General features: G+C 37.2%; 1 protein-coding gene across 5 annotated transcripts in view; it reads right to left on the reverse strand.

Annotated features, from left to right (window-relative positions):
- The window catches only part of MDGA2 (MAM domain containing glycosylphosphatidylinositol anchor 2), an 847,276-nt gene that overhangs the window by 311,614 nt on the left and 517,193 nt on the right, over positions 1-18,469 (reverse strand). For all 5 annotated transcript variants that reach the window (XR_004666173.3, XR_004666172.3, XM_034937505.3 and 2 more), the window contains one exon: positions 4,983-5,179. Coding sequence is in view for 2 of the 5 variants with exons in the window: in XM_034937505.3 (XP_034793396.1) it covers positions 4,983-5,179 (197 nt within the window). In the remaining 3 variants the exon portion in view is untranslated. The remainder of the gene's footprint in view (positions 1-4,982; positions 5,180-18,469) is intronic.

The following is an 18,469-nucleotide window of genomic DNA, read 5'->3' on the forward strand; positions in this document are numbered from 1 at the left end:
ACAGAATTCAGGAATAAATATTCAATTCAAATTGCTATAGTTATTAACATATTATGAATGGATATACAAAATAGATATATCTCATCTTAGAAATTCTATTTTATTAAAAACAAGACATTATTATTAAATAACATTATTATTGAAAACATATCTTCAAAAGAAGTTTCATTTTCTAACATTAAAACTTAAGTAGACATATGATCTATTATCTGAACCCTTCCACCATATATACCCAGTATGCCTTCCCAGCTTCACAGTTCCCTGTTCTCCACACATACTAATTATTGTTCTAACTAACCAGAGATACAGATGCTCTTTGGAGACATTGTCTTTCTTCTGCATTACTTGCACGTGCTAATGTCTCCACCTTGAGTGCTCCCTCCATAGCAGTGTTGTGTAGCTCTATTTAGACAATGATTTTTATTTTATATCACAATTATTGATCACCTTAAGTTTTCCTTTATATATCAACAAACATTAGAGGAGGAGCCTTGCCTAGTGACCTCTGTGTCTCTGGAAAAGGTATGCCCATATCTTGAATATACTAGATCTTATTTTAACTGAATCTTATTTACATCATGAAGCCACAAAGGTCAATGACTATCAACCTAAGGAGATAAATTTAAAAATTAAAATATTATTGAAGTGCTCCAATACAAACAATAGTAACATAAAAGTTTTTTTCATTATAGAGTACACATGGCAGTATGGGAAACAGTAGTTCAAGAAATCAATAACATCTAAGAAGTATATATGTATATGTTTATATAAGGTTATATATACATATATACACACAAATATATATGTATATATATACGTATATATATGGAGAGAGAGAGAGGCATAAAAACACTAGCACAATAAGCAAAAGATAAAGTAAACAGGGAAAGAGTAACCCAATATGGAAGTATAAAAAGGAAGGAATGAGACATCATATCAGCTTTTCATAGATGGCTTCTCTGAGATGATGAGTCCTCAGTGTTAAGAAGGCCTCTGCCATATTATCAAACTAAAGAATACCTAGAAATAAATTTAACCAAGGAGGGGAAAGATGGATACAATTCAAACCATCAAACATCGATGAGAAAAACTGAAGAGGATACAATTAAATTGGAAGATATCACAGGTTAATGGATTGGAAGAATTAACATTGTTAAAATGTCTGTGCTATCCAAAGTGATCCACAGATTCAATCCAATCTTGTCAAAATACCAATGAAATTCTTCACAGATATTGGAAAACACAATCCAAAATTTCTATGAAACCACAAAAGATCCCAAACAGCCAAAGCAATTTTGAGCAAAAACAACAAAGTTGGCATCATACTCTCTGACTTCAAAATATTCTACAATACTATAGTAACCAAAACAGCATAGTACTGACATAAAAATAGACATATAGACCAATGGAATGGAATAGACAGCACATAACCAAATCAACACACTTACAGCCAATGAATTTTCAACAAAAGTGCTAAAATCTCATATTAGGGAATGGACAATGTGTCTTCAGTAGATAGTGCTGGGAAGCTTGAATATTCACATGCAGAAAAGTAAAGCTAGACTTCTATCTCTCCGCATATACAAACAACAACTCAAAATGAATTCAAGACTTAAATGTAAGACCTGAGATAACACAACTACTAGAAGAAAACATAGGGGAAATGCTTCATGACATTGGTCTGGAGACAGGCAACTGAAACAGAAAGAGAAACAGAATTATATTGAACTAAAGAGCTTGGGCATAGGAATGGAAACAATCAACGCAGTGAAGAAACAACTTACAGAATGGGAGAAAATATTTGCAAACTATGCATTTGATAAGAGGTTAATATCTAGAAAATACACAGAACTCAACTCAATAGCAAAAAAAGATCTCATTTTAAAATGGGCAAAAGATGTAAATAGACATTACTCAAAAGAATACATACAAATGACCAACAGCTATGTGAAAAAATGCTCAACATCACTAATTATTAGGGACATGCAAAACAAAACCACAGTGAGCTATCACCTCCCTCCCATTAGAATGGCTATTATCAAAAGGACAAAAAATAACAAATTCTGGTGTGGATGCAGAGAAAGAGGAACACTTATACACTGTTGGCGGGAATGCAAATTAGTACAGCCATTATGGAAAACAGTATAGAGGTTCCTCAAAAAATTAAAAATAGAGCTATAATATGATCCAGCAATCCTACTGTTGGATAGATCCAAAAGAAATTAAGACAGTATGTCAAGGAGATACCTGCACCTCCATATTTATTACAGGACTATTCACAATAGACAAAATATGGAATAAACCTAAGGGTCCATCAACAGATGAATGGATAAAGAAAATGTGGAATATGTACATAATGGAATACTATTCAGCTATGAAATAATGAATGCAGCTATAAAATAATGAATGTTTATTTTACCAAATAGAATGTTCTCCAGATCCACCCACATTGCTGCAAATGATGGGTCTGTCCCAGAGCCAGCAACATGGATGGATCTGGAGGACATTATGTTAAGTATAATAATTAAGGTACAGAAAGACAAATACTATATTATCTACTCATGTGTGGAATCTAAAGAAGTTGACCTCATAGAATTAGGGAGCACAATAATCGTTAGCAGTGGTTAGAGAGAGGGAGGTAGAAGGGAGAATAGACAGAGATTGGTTAATAGGTGCAAAGTTACACTTTGGAGGAATAAATTCTAGTGTTCTATCGCAGAATAAGTTGACTATTTAACAATATTGTATTGTATGTTTCAATACAGCTAGACGAGAATGTTCTGAATGTTCTCACCATGAAGAAATGATAAATGTATCAGGTAATGGATATGCTAAATACCCTGATTTGATTATGATACAATGTGTAGACATGTATCAAAACATCACACCATCCCAGATAAATATGGACAATTACAATGTATCAATTTTTTAAAAGTTTGATTGTGCTTGTTTAATAAATTTAAAATAAATTCCTAAATACTTTGATAGTATGAAAGATTTTCCAAAATCTGGCCAAGGCCCATGTGTTCATTTCCAAGTGATTAGACCCATTTGCAGGTTAGAAATAGCCATATAGCCAGGCACGGTGGCTCACACCTGTAATCCCAGCACATTGGGAGGCCAAGGCAGGTGGATTGCTTGAGGTCAGGAGCTTGAGATCAGCCTAGCCAACATGGTGAAACCCCGCCTCTACTAAAAATACAAAAATTAGCCCAGTGTGGTGGCAGGTGCCTGTAATCCCAGCTACTCAGGAGGCTGAGGCATGAGAAATGCTTAAACCCTGAGGCAGAAGTTGCAGTGAGTGGAGATCATGCCACTGCACTCCAGCCCAGGTGACAGAGCAATGCTCCATCTCAAAAACAAACAAACAAACAAAGAAACAAAAAGAAATAGCCATATAGAGAAAAGATGTTTAGAATTTCCTCATTATCTATAAATGTTATCATGTTTTACAAGATTCTAGAGGAAAACATGTTTTCTAAATCTTAATGTCCATATTTTAAAAATAAATTGACAATAGAAAAATAAAATATGTAATAGATGATCATTTATCTGGATAATATTTTAAACTAAAAAAATCATTTTAGAAACAACTGAAGAATGCATTAAAGTATTGCGGAATGTATGGGGGAAAATTCAGTCCTGCCTGCTGGCAGAGAACACTTAGTGTCATAGTGGCCTAAATCAAGAGACGATCAGATTAGAACAGGCTTCATTTCAGTACTATGTTATGGTGAACTGACTAGTAATACATGTGCGATGCTGATTTTCAGAGATTTATATTTTGGTAAGTTAAAACTGTTCTATACCTTTTAAAAAATAAAGAATACATATTATTATTTACAATCTATTTGCAAAACAGGAATATATATGATGTGTGCAGATGTTATCATATAATCACTGCATTATTCCACAGTTAATGTCTAAATATTGGCAATTATATTAATCTGAAGGAGCTCAGGCATTAGTTTACCATATAAGGAAATATATTCAATGGTGAAAAATGGGATCCTGAGTAGCTGGGATTACAGGCACGTGCCACCATGCCCAGCTAATTTCTGTATTTTCAGTAGAGATGGGGTTTCACCATGTTGGCCAGGATCATCTCAATCTCTTGACCTTATCTCAGCCTCAGCCTCCCCAAATGCTGAGAGTACAGGCATGAGCTACCACGCCTAGCCAATTTATATAATTTTAAAAATTATTTTTCATTGTCACAATACTTTTGAACATTTGTCCAAATTTTTTTTTATTTAAAACTTTTTCATTGTTAATTTAGGTTTATGCTTCTTTCATCAAAAACCCTTTATAATAACAGCATGCAAATATTCCCACGAATTTCAATATCTTCCTCAGGACTTATTAATTCCTTACTCTTTGTGTATTACACAAGAATATTTCATATTACGCTCACTCTATGTAAAATTAATTCAACTTTTATTAAATACATTTTAATGACTCGTTAAATATTTTCATTTTTAGCATAATTAAAGCTCTATTTCTAAACCAAGTCAAAAACAAACATGACTAAAGGAAATTAAAGACATATCTTTCCTAAAACTAAAGCCAAATAAATTTCAAACAGGTTTCTTCATTTTTTTAATAGTTATTCACCATTTGCAAATGGAGAAATCAAAATCTCTCCTTTTGAGAAATACTTTCCACAAAACCCAAATCAGCTAGCAAAATGTATAACTATGTACATTATAGTGAAACATAGGAAAACTTTTAGATTAAAAAAAATGTTAGGACATAGTAAGTTAAAAAATGTTTTCAAAAGTTAACATTTTAAATTTAACTAACCACATAAAAATAAGTTGTCCTTTATATTTAAGTTCTCTAATCTTTAAGTCAAGCACACATTGGTTTTTGAAAGGCCAGAATAGAGAAACTATCTTTTCAAATAGCTATGAATTCATGCTGCCTGAATTAGGAAAGTATCCTAGCAGAGTAGGGTGGAAATACTGTACCTTAATTCATACCTGGGTAAAGAATGGTTCATAAATCTCAACTCCTTTATCAGATCCTTGCAGCAAGACCTCCTGGCCACGTCTCCAGCTATACCGAACAGGAGGATTGGAATTGGCAACACACCGGAGGAACACTGTTCTCTCATAGTAAAATTGTTCTTTAGCTTCACCTATACTTTGATGAACAGTTACTACTGGATCATCCAAATCTAGAGGAAATAAAAACAACCAAATGGCAATGTTATGAGATAGATGACTTTTAAAGTATTGTGCTTATATAACCCAACCAAAAATGCATATTCCTCATTGATTGTATTACTTACCACTAGGTACTCTTTTTTTCACTCAGCTTATTGAATTCATTTACAAAGACGTTTCCAATGATAAGAAGTAGATTAGTATCTCTATTTGTTGATACAGTAAAATTAATCTTGTATATTTCTAACTCTTTGTCAATAGCCACATAAAACAGAGTTCCATGAGAGAGATAAAAATTTAAAACACTCAAATTCAAGAGCTTAGCCAAAACAATGAACCTCAGTGACAAAAAAAAATTAATATCAGGCTGCTTGACTTACTCTTTCTCTTTTTTCTTTTTTTAAAACAGAGTCTTGCTCTGTCAACCAGGCTGAAGTCCAGTGGCGCAATCAGAGCTTACTGCAGCCTCAACCTCCTGAACCCAAGCCATCCCCCTACCTCAGTCTCCTGAGTAGCTGAGACTACAGGCATGTGCTACCATGCCCGGCTAATTTTTTTTTTTTGTACAGACAGGGACTGGCTATGTTGTCCAGGCTGGTCTTAAACTCCTGGCTTCAAGTGATCCTCCCACCTCAGTCTCCCAAAGTGTTAGATTACAGGTGTGAACTACTATACTAGACCTCTTTGTCTTAATATACTTCTTTTTCCAATTATTTATAACTGATATATTAAAAATAATTTTAAAATTACAAATGATTAGAATATGTATAGTACCAAAATAGGATCTTGCACAGGACTAAATGTTATCTCAAATTTTATATTCCAGATTATATTTGTTAATTTGAAGAGTGCTAAAAGGCATTATTAAAAGGCACTCCTGTTTCTATTACTGGATATTGGAACTAATTATGTGTTATTTTGCATGTATCCTAAAGAAAGACTGTACAGTAGAGGCTCAGCATTTTCTGAAAAAGGTCAATTCATAAATACCTTGGGCTTTGTGATTCAAGTGATTGTTTCGACTACCCATCTCTACCATTGCAGTGTGAAAGCAGCAAAACACAATAGGTAAATTAATAATGAATGTTGCTGAGTTTCAATAAAACTTTATTTATAAATACAGACACTCCTCAACCAGCTTTGGCTAATGGGCCATAATTTGCCAACCCCTGATATGGCATATTCCAGGTTCTTTTCTTAAGCGAAAAATAACTTTTAAAAGTGTACTTCCCTTAAAGCAGCAAGCTTTTAGTTCCATGTGCTAGTATAAACTTCGTATATACTTTAAGTATGATGCAAAACCTGCTGTGTTCATTACCACCTTCACCCAGCTTTACCCCTTTTAATTATAACCAAGAAAGGTTACTTAACTTTGGGGTCTTCAATTTCCTTGTCAGCAGATCGGAATGATAATGATACCATATTATTTAGGCTGTTGAAGGATTAAATGAGATAGTCCATAAAGCCCTGGACACATAGTATTAAGTTGGTGCAAAAGTAATTTCAGTTTTTGACATTACTTTTAATGAATGCTTAATAAAAGTTGGCTATTACTATTATTAATAATAATATTACTATCATTATTGGAGTCTCATTTAAACTCCTATTGATTCTATGCTGTTTTCTTGTTTTTATTTCACCAATTCATAATACATTCAACTCTTATTATAAATAGGTAAAATGCCACTTGCCCATTGTCCAGACTATCAAATGCTTCTACATGACAAAAACTTTAACAAAGGCCTGGAAATAACCTACAGTATTTATATGGACATAAGAATAGTGAAGTGTGTGAGCATATGCTACCCTGAATATTTAAAAGACATTGTTCCTTAGAAAAGATTCTCTCTGATGTGTTAACATAATAAAATGCCAACCAAAGTAGTGAAGTAATAGCTACCCTAGAGAATCAAAGTAAAGAACAGAATCCAAAATTTCCCCATTTTTTAAAAAGTTTTTTTTTCAAATGTGATTCGCTTGACAGCCCTACTTTGATTTCTAGTTTTGCAACATTCTGAGGGCTTTTTTTCTTCCAACATCAGAATATTTTCACAGCTACCTCAAAGGCCTCTAATTTTAGTAGTTTAAATTTACAGAACAACTGCTGCTTTTTGGTAAAGCTTAAAGGAACTTTCCATTTAAATTCATTCTATTAGCTGTGCAGCGATATATGCTGTCTGGTTTTATTAAGTTCGGATATTTAGGGATACCAGCATCATTATCATAAAATGTTTTGAGATTTTAAAAATCTATCAAATATTCATTAATTTGGTGATTAGCCTTTCATATACATCATATATATTGATTAATTGAATTTAGCCTTAGTGACTTGATAAAAGATACTCTGATTCAATTGTAAACAATTTACTTTTTTTCTTGTTCAAAACATAATCTCTTTAGTCACAGGCTCATTTTTAGAAGTTATGAGCTGTATATGTTGTAAAAATTAAATTCTGAATTCAGAAAGCTCAGGAACAAAACAGAATTTGATGGTAAACAGTGTAACAATGATGACTTCCAAACAGTTAATAGGTTTGTACTTTCCAACACCCATTTCTTGATGTATCCCCAGCTCTTTCTTGTCAAGTGGTGGTGTCAACAGACTCAGTCAGGAATAAACCAAACCTGTTCTTCCCTGGTCTGGATGACTTTTGGGTCATTGGTTTTCAAGATTCTAATTTTGTGACAATGGCTTATAGTATTGGCTAGGTTATCTGTTGAATTGACCCATGTTTAGAAATTTCTAAGTGTTTTTTGCATTTCAGATTTAAAAACAACATGCCAAAACAAGATTTGTTTAAGAAAAGTGAAATGATAGCACAGCTAAAAATATACAATTTTAAGGGAGATTATATATGTATGTTTGTGTGTGCCCACATGTATGCCCATGTGTAGATATACATACTTATATATGTAATAATATATAATGTAAGTAATTTATACACACATATCACTTAAATCTATTTTAATATATATTCTTTATATTACTAAATATATATTGAATATTTGTATTTGATTTAGGACAGGTTTCTGAGAAAACAGATTCAGAGATGTGTGCGCAGAAATGGTTCTGGGAAGTATCTTATAGATCAACACATATGAGAGAGTGAAAGAAGTAGGACTGATCAAGGGGAGGGTTGAACTACAAAAGGTGTCAGTAGCTTTGCAGAACTCTCTGAGCTGTGATATCCCCTCAAAGCTGCCCTGCCCTGAGGCAAAGGGGCTAAGCCTTTATACACCGACCACCTCCCCTATCAACAGGTCATTCAATTTGTGCTACTCCTCGCTAGGAGACATAACCTTGGGAGGGCCTGCTCTGTTTGGCTTATTTCTAGAGAGAGCAATTTTACCTGATAGCAATCATCTGTTAATACTCTCAGCAGCGGGAGGAATGAGTGCTTCAGTTCTGGGGAAGGGATCTAACTGGTGCACTGCAGTATCCAGTCAGATCTACTTGCTAGGTGTGATAAATCTATCTGGGAAAAGCTATTCCAAGACTCTGGTTAGTCTCTTTCTGGGAAAACTTTCAAAAGGAACTATAGTAGGACTATATCCATCATCTCCTTCTACTATTGCCATTCTAGATTCCTTTCACCCTGCGCTAGTATATTTTTTGGTATAGGTAGCTTACCTAGTTGCATTACTAGAATTTTGTCAGATTTGAGCCCTTGATCATAATATCTTCTCAAACCAAGGCTGATGTACTTGTCTGTTTATGACCAAAATTGAACAAGAGAATACCGAGAAATGACTCACTGCATTAACTGGGTATCAAACATATTGTTTCCTGCCTCACTATGTAACAACAGTCCTACCAACAGCCTCATATAGGCTGGTCACTCCCACCAGGATAGTGACTCCTCTTGTCTGCTGCTTCCTGACACAGAAGCCTAAAGTTACTGAGTTGATGCTATGGCTTAAAGATTAATGGGACTCTTGCTATGTCACTTAATAGAAGCTTTTTCCCTTTCTGGGAACTGGGACCTCTAAACTGGCAGAGCCCAGAGTTGCGGGAAGGAAAGCAATCCTCCAGTAGGTCACTAGATGTGATGATAGTGAGGTCACTTCTTGGTTCTTGGACCTGGTATTCTATAAGGAGAAAAAGCAGCATATAATAATGGTCATTGATTTAGAATTTAACTGCATCATGGAGGGTAGCACCCACTCCTTACTGAATATTTTCTCTGTAAGACTCAATTGCCCTCTCTAAAAGGCCATTCTATCGCTCTATTAAGTTGGCATTTTTAGTTGATGTAGTACGTATGACCAGATAATCCATGGCAATGTGCCCACTCCAGAATCCTGATATCCAGGTCAATTTGGATCCTGTGTATGATATTTCTCAAAGTATCTCAGGAGTCCATTCTCCCTAGTGTATGATTATTCAAGTAAATGGATGTAGGTTTTTTATAGAAAGAAATGAGAGAATAATTACCACATACATTTGCTATGGTGTTTCAGGGTTCTTTCTGGTGATTCAGTTGAAGTTTTCAGTCAACGAGCTCAAAATCTGAAAATTGCCTCACGTACAGAAATTGGACAAGGATCGTGGCTTTTCATTAGACAGCCATATGCAGACTCTTACTCACCCATTTTTAATTTGTGTAGATTGTGCAATAGTTTCTTGGCTGTCCACTTATTTTCCCCTAGAGATGCTGTGTTCTGTTAACCATCTCCATAGCTCTCTGTGATTCTGGAGTCTTAGATATATTTGAACAAGCCATTCATTAAGATAAATGTGCCTGGCTGGGCACAGTGGATCATGCCTGTAATCCCAGCACTTTGGGAGGCCGAGGTTGGGTGGATCATTTGAGGTCAGGGGTTCGAGACAAGCCTGGCCAACATGGTGAAACCCATCTCTACCAAAAATACAAAAATTAGCCAGGCATGGTGGCAGGCACCTGTAGTCCCAGCTAGTCAGGAGGCTGAGGCAGGAGAATTGCTTGAACCTGGGAGGTGAAGGTTGCAGTGAGCCAAGATCACACCACTGCACTCCAACCTGGGGGACAGAGTGAGACTCTGTCTCAAAAACAAAAACAAAAAATAAGTGTGCCTCCTTTTCTTGTGACAACTAAGAACTACCTCTTAGCCTCCATTATTTTGAAAACCTGTCATCCCCGCTGTTACGAGAGAGGCCAATTCTATAATAGCATCTACTGCTATCAACATTTGCCTACAGAGGACAGTCCAGTCACCACTGAGCTTCTTAATGATGCTTGTGTCTCAGCCATCAGCACATTCATACTGCTTTAGTCAAGGAGGTGTTCTCCAAGCCTTTACAAAGAAAAAGTGAGCTGATGATATTTCTGGAACTTATATGACATATTCACTTTAGCATTCCCACTTCTCTGAGTCATTTGGTCCTTTTTTCATTGTCTGCACAGCAGTTTGGGCATTTATACTTTATTTAGTGGAGACCATTGCTTTCCCCAAGCTTCCAAGAGCCATCCTAGCAGTGTATAACACTATTTCCTGCTGTCCTTGTCTAAGCGTTAAATCTTGTATCATGGTGGAATGTTCCCATATCAATAATCTGTGTCACTATCCTCACTTGATCCTATTTTCCATCCTCAATTTTATTCAATCTCTTATTCTCCATCCCATCTCATCCAGCAGCCTCAGCATCTAGCTCCATACATACTTCCCTAACTCCTGGCTGAGGTCTATAGCTAATTTAAAGCATAATCTTTTTCCTGTCTTAGAAGCCCAACAATTCCAGAGCCAAGTAATGTTATCTATTGACACTATATGGATCTGGTGGCCAGAATGGAAGTGGGGTTATATCCCAAGAAGGGTGTGAGTTACCTCCAAGGGAAGAGGTTTCTGTATCATCTTCAAGCAAGATGGAAATGACTGCCTCTAACTGGGAGGAATAGGCAACTTCCATAGGTCCAGATGGTTTAGGATAATTTGAGACTTCAAGGTTGTGGAGTCCATAAACTCAGATGTAACCTCCCGTAAGATTCCCCTTGTTCCCAACCAGGGTTCAGACTCTGGCATAGCTGAGGATGCAGGCCTCTTGAAATTCTGTTATACTTTTAAATAAGTCCTAAGCCTTATTATCTGCTTTTATGACCTTTGACTGCAGAAGATAAGAATCTCTTTGTATTTTGCCAAAGAGGTCTTATGCTCACATACCACAGTCAAGTGATGATTAATTACACTCAGCCTTTCATTTTTTTTTCTCCACTGCATAAAAGGAACCCAGCAGAACCTGATTCCATTGTCCTTATAATTATTACTTTCCTCTGAATTCCTCAGAAGCCTGAAATATTGAACTCACAGGGCATTACCTTTCATCAATACCTATCCTTATCACAGGTGAAGATTTTAACAACTTCCCACTATAGCAATCAAGAGCTATAAGTGGTTGGCTGGGCGTGGTGGCTCATGCCTGTAATCCTAGCACTTTGGAAAGCCAAGGCAGGTGGATCATCTGAAGTAGGAAATTAAAGACCAGCCTGGCCAACATGGTGAAACCTCGTCTCTACTAAAAATATAAAAATTAGCTGGACATGGTGGTGCATGCCTGTAATCCCAGTTACTCAGAAGGCTGAGGCATGAGAATCGCTTGAACCCGGGAGGTAGAGGTTGTAGTGAGCCGAGATTGTGCCACTGTACTCCAGCCTGGGTGACAGGGCAAGACTCTGTCTCAAAAAAAAAAAAAAAAAGAGCTATCAGTAGCTACCTGCCAACAGCAATGGGGCCCTCACTGCACCCAGCTAGTTGGCTGCTGAGTGATCCACCTCTAAAATTCCATTTTAAAGTTATCTTCCTCAGATCACCTAGAATGGGTTCTTTGGAAATCTGATTCTTTGACGAAGACATGCATTTCGGAAGTTTGTTGGAGAGTGCCCTCAGAATCAACTCATGTAGTAGTGTTTTAAAAAAAGAGGGATTAGGCAGTGGAATGAGTTCAACTGTGATGCATTACTTCCAAATAGGTCAGATGGAGCTGTTCAGTTGAGAAGGCCTTTCAGAGTGGCCCTGCAGAGTTTTCCTACAAAGGATATTGATGCTTCACTGCATTAGCATTTCCCACAGTGAGGTGGCTCTTGCCAGCTGAGGACAATTCCATTAGAAGGGCTGACTGGAGAGCCAACATCTTCCAACGCTTCCAGGAAGAAAAAGCACCTGCTACACAGTTTTATGATAAGAACTTGAAATTACTATTCATAATTTTCTCTAGCTTTTAAATGTAGTTCAGGGAGCATAAAATATGTCTCTATGTTTATTCAACAGTCAATTTTCATACTTTATGACCCTGATAATATTACCTAACGACACTGAACTCTCTTCTGTTATTGTTATTTTATTTATATTTATCTCTTTAAAATAAATTTAATTTTATAAGCTAAATGTGTGAAATTCAAATATCTAGATATTAAATAATTACAAAATATTATTTTAAAAGTGTATGATTTTTATTATTAAACTGGGGCCAAAATTCTTCACATATATACAGTAATGTAAATAATTGAGTATCTTATTTGATATGTATTTAATTTAAATATATTTCAATAACAATATGGTTTCCTATAAAATATATTTCTATGTGTATAGGACTCATACCTTATATTTATATTCTTAAAAACCAATATAATAGGCACACTCAATAATCTAATAAATTAATATAAAGGAAGACTAATCTGTCATGAATATAGTCAATGTCAGTTTTCAGCAAGGAAATTGATATGTATCATAATAATAATCTAAGAAAAATTTGTTTTTTCATTTAAATGCAGTAGCTACCCCTTTATAACTAAATTAATTTTCTTGAAACTTTTTTTGGCTGATCAAATGTGCCAAACACTAGTAGATTAAAGTCAGTTTAAGAAAATTAATGTAATATATGCTGTTTTCCTCAACTCTAGAAATAACTGTCTCCCAATTGTCTCCCAAAAGAATTTGTGGTATGAAAAATTTGACATAGGTTTTGATGTAATGGTAAGAGAAATGTTCCAAGACAATCTGAACTTTTCCATGGTTTTTCTTTGTATACCTATAAGAATTATCTGCTTGCCCAGTTTTACTTTGCAATATTTTTTTGAGTTTCTATTAATCTCAACATGTAGGTGTTCAGGACATGGTGTACAAATAATCAACTAATGAATGCTATGCCTAATATTTATTGAATACCTATTTTGGGCCAGGATGTTTGGAAGAAACTTTACATATGCCAACTAATTTCATTTTTATAGACACCTCATCTCTTTTAATGTCCTGGGAGTCAAGTTTCAGAGAAATGAAGTAATTTGCCAGTATATATGTAACACGATGAGTATTATCAAATATATCTTAATCTAAAATGTTTATGTTCATTATCTTCATGCATATTTTACATGTCTACAATATGGTAAGCATTATGTAAATAACTCAGTTTACAAGTAGCCTACAGTTCATGAGTCAAAAAAAGGCAAATAAATGAATAAGATGAAAAAAAACACAATGCAATTAACTAAATGATCCTATAGAGATGTAAGCCAAATACAGACAACTATTTCTTTCTGGAAAGAACAGTAAAGGCTACCTGAAAAGATGATGCCTGAAATAAATCCTAAATTATGAAGAGAGTATGCCAGATAATATATTAAATTAAATAATTACAAAATGTTATTTTAAGTGCATATGACTTTTATTATTCAACAGGGGCCAAAATTCTTCACAAGTATAGAGTAATGTATACATGTGAAGAGTAGGAAGTAGCACACATAAAGCTCTGAGATATCAGAGCCAATATCAGATATCCAGCAAAGCTAGAAAAGACTTCTGGGTATTGAGGAATAGTAATTTGGTATGATGTTTGAGAAACAAAAATGGACCAAATCATTAGTAGCACCATCTATGCTAAAGAAAATCCATTCCATTACTTTTTTAGCCAGGCTTTCGCTTTAGAAAGATCATCCTAGCTCCTTCTGGAGAAGAGATTTGGGGGTGGCAAAAAGAGTGGTAAGGAGATCAGTAAGAAGGTTGTGGTAACAACTGAGATGAACAATGACAGGGGCTTTGAAATAAGGGTGAAAATGGGCATGGAGAAGAGGTTTAACTGAACTGAACTAGGTGAGTGATTAGAAACCGGGCTAGGCAAAAGGTGGGAGTTAAAAAAGGTCTCTAAGGACCTGGATTTGGCAGTTGGGTAGACAGTGCACTAACTGAAACATGAAACGTAAAGAGAGAACTTTACCTGGCTGTGGGTGGAGTGGGATGGGAGTTGTAAAAGGTAAGAAAGTTGAGTTCTGTTTGGTTGACGCAGCTCCTCCAGTTGCAATGTACATGACCTAGAGCCAGAATAAGTCTGGGCTACAGATATGGATTTGGGAGTCATCAGTATGCTGTGGAGGGGAATGGACCACTCAAGGAATAGGCAGAATGGAAAAAGGGAAGGACCAGTGAGAGAGGCCGGGCAGCACTAAGTACAGGCAAAAAAAGAAAAGAAAAGAAATAAAAAAATAAAAAAAAACAGTTGGGTGGGAGGGCTTTGTAAAAGACTAAGGAAAAAGTGATAAAGAAGAAGAGAGGTAGAGTCAAAACAAATCAATAGTAAATAAAATAGCACTTCCACAGCCATGGAGAGGTTGGAGAGCAGAATAAGTGGTGAAAAGACAACAGAACTGGAAAGTGACTTTAAAATTGGCAAGTAATAGATCACTGGGGACCTTTGCCAGAGTTGTGTCAGTGGAGTGATGGGTCTAGCATTTTCCTGTACTTTACAGAGTGAAAGTCAAGTAAAAACATGGAGAGATTAATGGGTATAATCCTTTCAAGAAACTTGGCTCTAACAAAAACATAAAAAATAAAAAAAGTAGTTAGGGGAGTAGAGGACAACATGTGATCAAGAGAGTCTTGTTTTGTTTTGTTCCTGTTTTGTTTTTCATTAAGCAGAGAGAGTTTGTTTTTCCTTAAGCTGAGTGCATTTAAATTCCTAGGATAAAATAAAACATAAGGAGCATTAGGAAAATGCCCAATGTTTGAAATAGCTATTTTTTAGTAAATAATTATTATTTTAGTGTTATACTTTGATGGCAGCAGTGGCCCCATTTGGAGTGGCTGCTGCAAAGACGACGACCGCAGTGGGGGAGATGCAGCTAAGGCTGTGCACTCCATGGAAACTGCGGGAGCCGGGAACAGGCAGGATTACTGCCCCCTTCCAAGTTGGTGGGGTGGGAGCCCTGTGATCCCAGGCACAGCTGCAGCCACCCAGCCGCAGCGGTGGACCCGGACATCCCTGTGCTCTTGGCCTGTGAAGCCCCCCTGCCCCTGCATGCTTGGAAGTGCCTGCTCCCACTGCCTGGCCTCTCCCGGCTCCCAGCACTGGCTCCAATTATGGAGCAAAGTTGTGGTCCAGCCCAAGCGCTGTCAAGACCAGGCCTGGTGTGTGGATGCTAGGGTCGGTACTGACACACCAGCCTCTTACTACCTCACCCACCTCCGGACCTTAGGTGGTGACAAGTACAGCAGAGAGGCCAAGATGGGGCTGAGGGCCACTCGGCACCGGCCTGCAGGCACTCCCTAGCATGAACAGCCAGGGCGCCATGAAGAGGCAGATAGGCTGCTGGGCGGAAAGGGGCAGGAACCCTGTGAAATCCCACCTTCAAACCATGGACTCTGTAGCATGGGGCCTAGGCTGCCAGTTCCCCCTACCAAAGTGAGAACTTACGGTGCTTTTTCCAGGGTTGCCCATGGCTGCCCATGGACCAATCAGCAAGCACTTCCTCCCCTCGGAAGCCGATTAAAATCCCAGACTCAGCCAGAATGGGACAGACAACAGGATAACCTCCCTAGGGAAAAGAGCTACACACTGTGGGTCTCCTCTCCACTGAGAGCTGTACACTTATCATGACAACCTGCCTGCAGATAGGAGCTACCGGCTCTGAGTCTCCTCTCTGCTGAGGGCCGTACAGATGCTGCGATGACCTGCCTGCGAAAGGAGGTACCCACTTCAGGTCTCCTGAGACCTGTGCTATTGCTCAATAAAGCTCCTCTTCGCCTTGCTCACGCCTGTAGTTGTCCTTGTACCTCATGCTCACTGGATGCAGGACAAGAACTCGGGACCTTCTGAATGGCAGGACTGAAAGAGCTATAACACAAACAGGACTGAAACATGCCTCCCTGCTTGCCACATTGCGGATGATGAGAAGAAGAGAAGACAGAAACAGAGAAGAGCCATGGTCCTTCGGGAAACCCAGACCTAGCAGCTCCCCAAGCCAGAGCTGTGACACTCTCTTCGGAGCTCTGCAGTTCCTCGCGTCTCCAAGATTCTGGGCACCACCATGTTCCCCAGTGTCTGCAGTGAAAGCCGCTTGCAGTACGCCTGCTCCAGCTGCGGCCTAGCAGGGAGCCAACGCCCATGCCGGGAGTTGCCCACCCCGCTACAGCTGGCATGCCTGGCTGTACACAGTGGCCAGACCCTGTGGTTGCTCAAACAGCCCTCACCGTTCCATGGCTGGCTCACCCTTGACAGGTGTGAGATCCAGGCCAGTAGCGCAAGCTGAGCACAGCCTAACAGGCCGAGAGGGCAAAACAAACCCAGTGAAACTGAGCAAAACTTGGGCAAAGGTGCCACTGGCCACAGAGGTTTCTGGCTGGCAAAGCGACACCCCAAGGGTCTTGCGACATTTTTTATATGAATTTTTTACAATTCTTTTCTTTTCTTCTTCTTCTTCTTTTTTTTGAGACAGAGTCTCTGTCACCCAGGCTGGAGAGCAGTGGCGCGATCTCGGCTCACTGCAACCTCCGCCTCCCAGGTTAAGCGATTCTCGTGCCTCAGCCGCCGGCGTAGCTGGGATTACAGGTGCGTGCCACTACCCCGGCTAATTTTTGTATTTTTAGTAGAGGCGGGGTTTCACCATGCTGGGCCAAGCTGGTCACAAACACCTAACCTCAAGTGATCTGCCCACCTTAGCCTCCCAAAGTGTGGAATTATAGGCATGAGCCATCACACCTGGCCAAGATTTATTTTATCAGTTGTGTGTCCCTATTTTTCAGAAGGTTTTCATTTAAGCTTCTAGGATTCTAGGCTAGAAAACTTAAAATTATTTTTGACCCTTCCTTATATTTACATCAATGCATACGCTTTCTTAACCTCAAAAACTCCAAAGTTAGTTATTATACACTAAATAGCTTCGTTTGAGTTCAGTTGACTAAATTATGGAAGCATTTGTTTAGTCCACTCTCCACTACCACTCGAGTTTCTCTGGTGACATAAACCAGCTAACTCACCTCCCAACATGCACTGGTACAATTAATCCATAGGCTTATGATTAATCAGTTATTAACTGTGACTGAAGTCACAGGATGTAGTCACAAGTTAAAAAATCAATTAATCTAAAAAATATTCACAGCAGAAGCATGTTTTCCACAGCAGTTTATTCCACCATTTGGTCCAATTTTTCTGTCTTTAATCTTTGAATTAAACCAAATTAATCTGAAAACCCAGATGGAAAGACACACTAAAAACTATATTGGATGTCATCTTTTTCTCTGAAAGTTCCAGAAATCTTAAAAATCCTATACAGAAGATATATAAATGTGGTTCCTTAAGGAAAATAGTTGCTCAATATACTTGGAGGCACTAAAGCTAGAAAAGCATATTATTTTTTCACTTTATGAACAAGAATTTATATTATTAATACAACTATAGTATGAATGCACTATATGAGTGATAGCTCATAACAATAGATAACGCTAATTATATGCATATGTCTGTCAATGACCACAACCTGACTGAAATGGTTACTGTGAAGCTATGCAAAAGAGAAATTAAATCATTGTTAGACATCAATAATTAAGAACAAAGCATCAATATAAATGATTTGTAATTCTGCAGATATCAATTCAAAAGCACTGTTTTCTTTGATAAATCGATGGGAAATTTTGTTCAAATATTGATGACAGGAAATGTTTCATATCTTTCCTACATAGCAATTTTTGAATAACGGGTAATCTTATTTGATCATTCATAATAAAAGACAAAATGAATACTTACAGCCAACTTCCTCAAATGGGACATTTCTAAGAATGCGGCTATCTATAAAACTTAGATTCATTCATTCTAATGTGAAATTTTGCTTTTACTCATTTACTTACACAAATTAGAATCCATTGCATCTTCAATAAGTTTTTTAAAATATATGCAACTACATGTTTTATATATCTTTGCTAATATTATCCTGATGGTTTTGCATATTATTCTAGAGAAAGAGTTTTTGAACCTTGATATGTCCTGGAAAAACTGTCCCAGGATTTTTCTTTTATCTCTTCCTCACTCATTTTCTATCAAACTCCTGAAAAATGAAAATAAC

Source organism: Pan paniscus, chromosome 15, assembly GCF_029289425.2.
Source record: "Pan paniscus chromosome 15, NHGRI_mPanPan1-v2.0_pri, whole genome shotgun sequence".
NCBI lineage: Eukaryota > Metazoa > Chordata > Mammalia > Primates > Hominidae > Pan > Pan paniscus.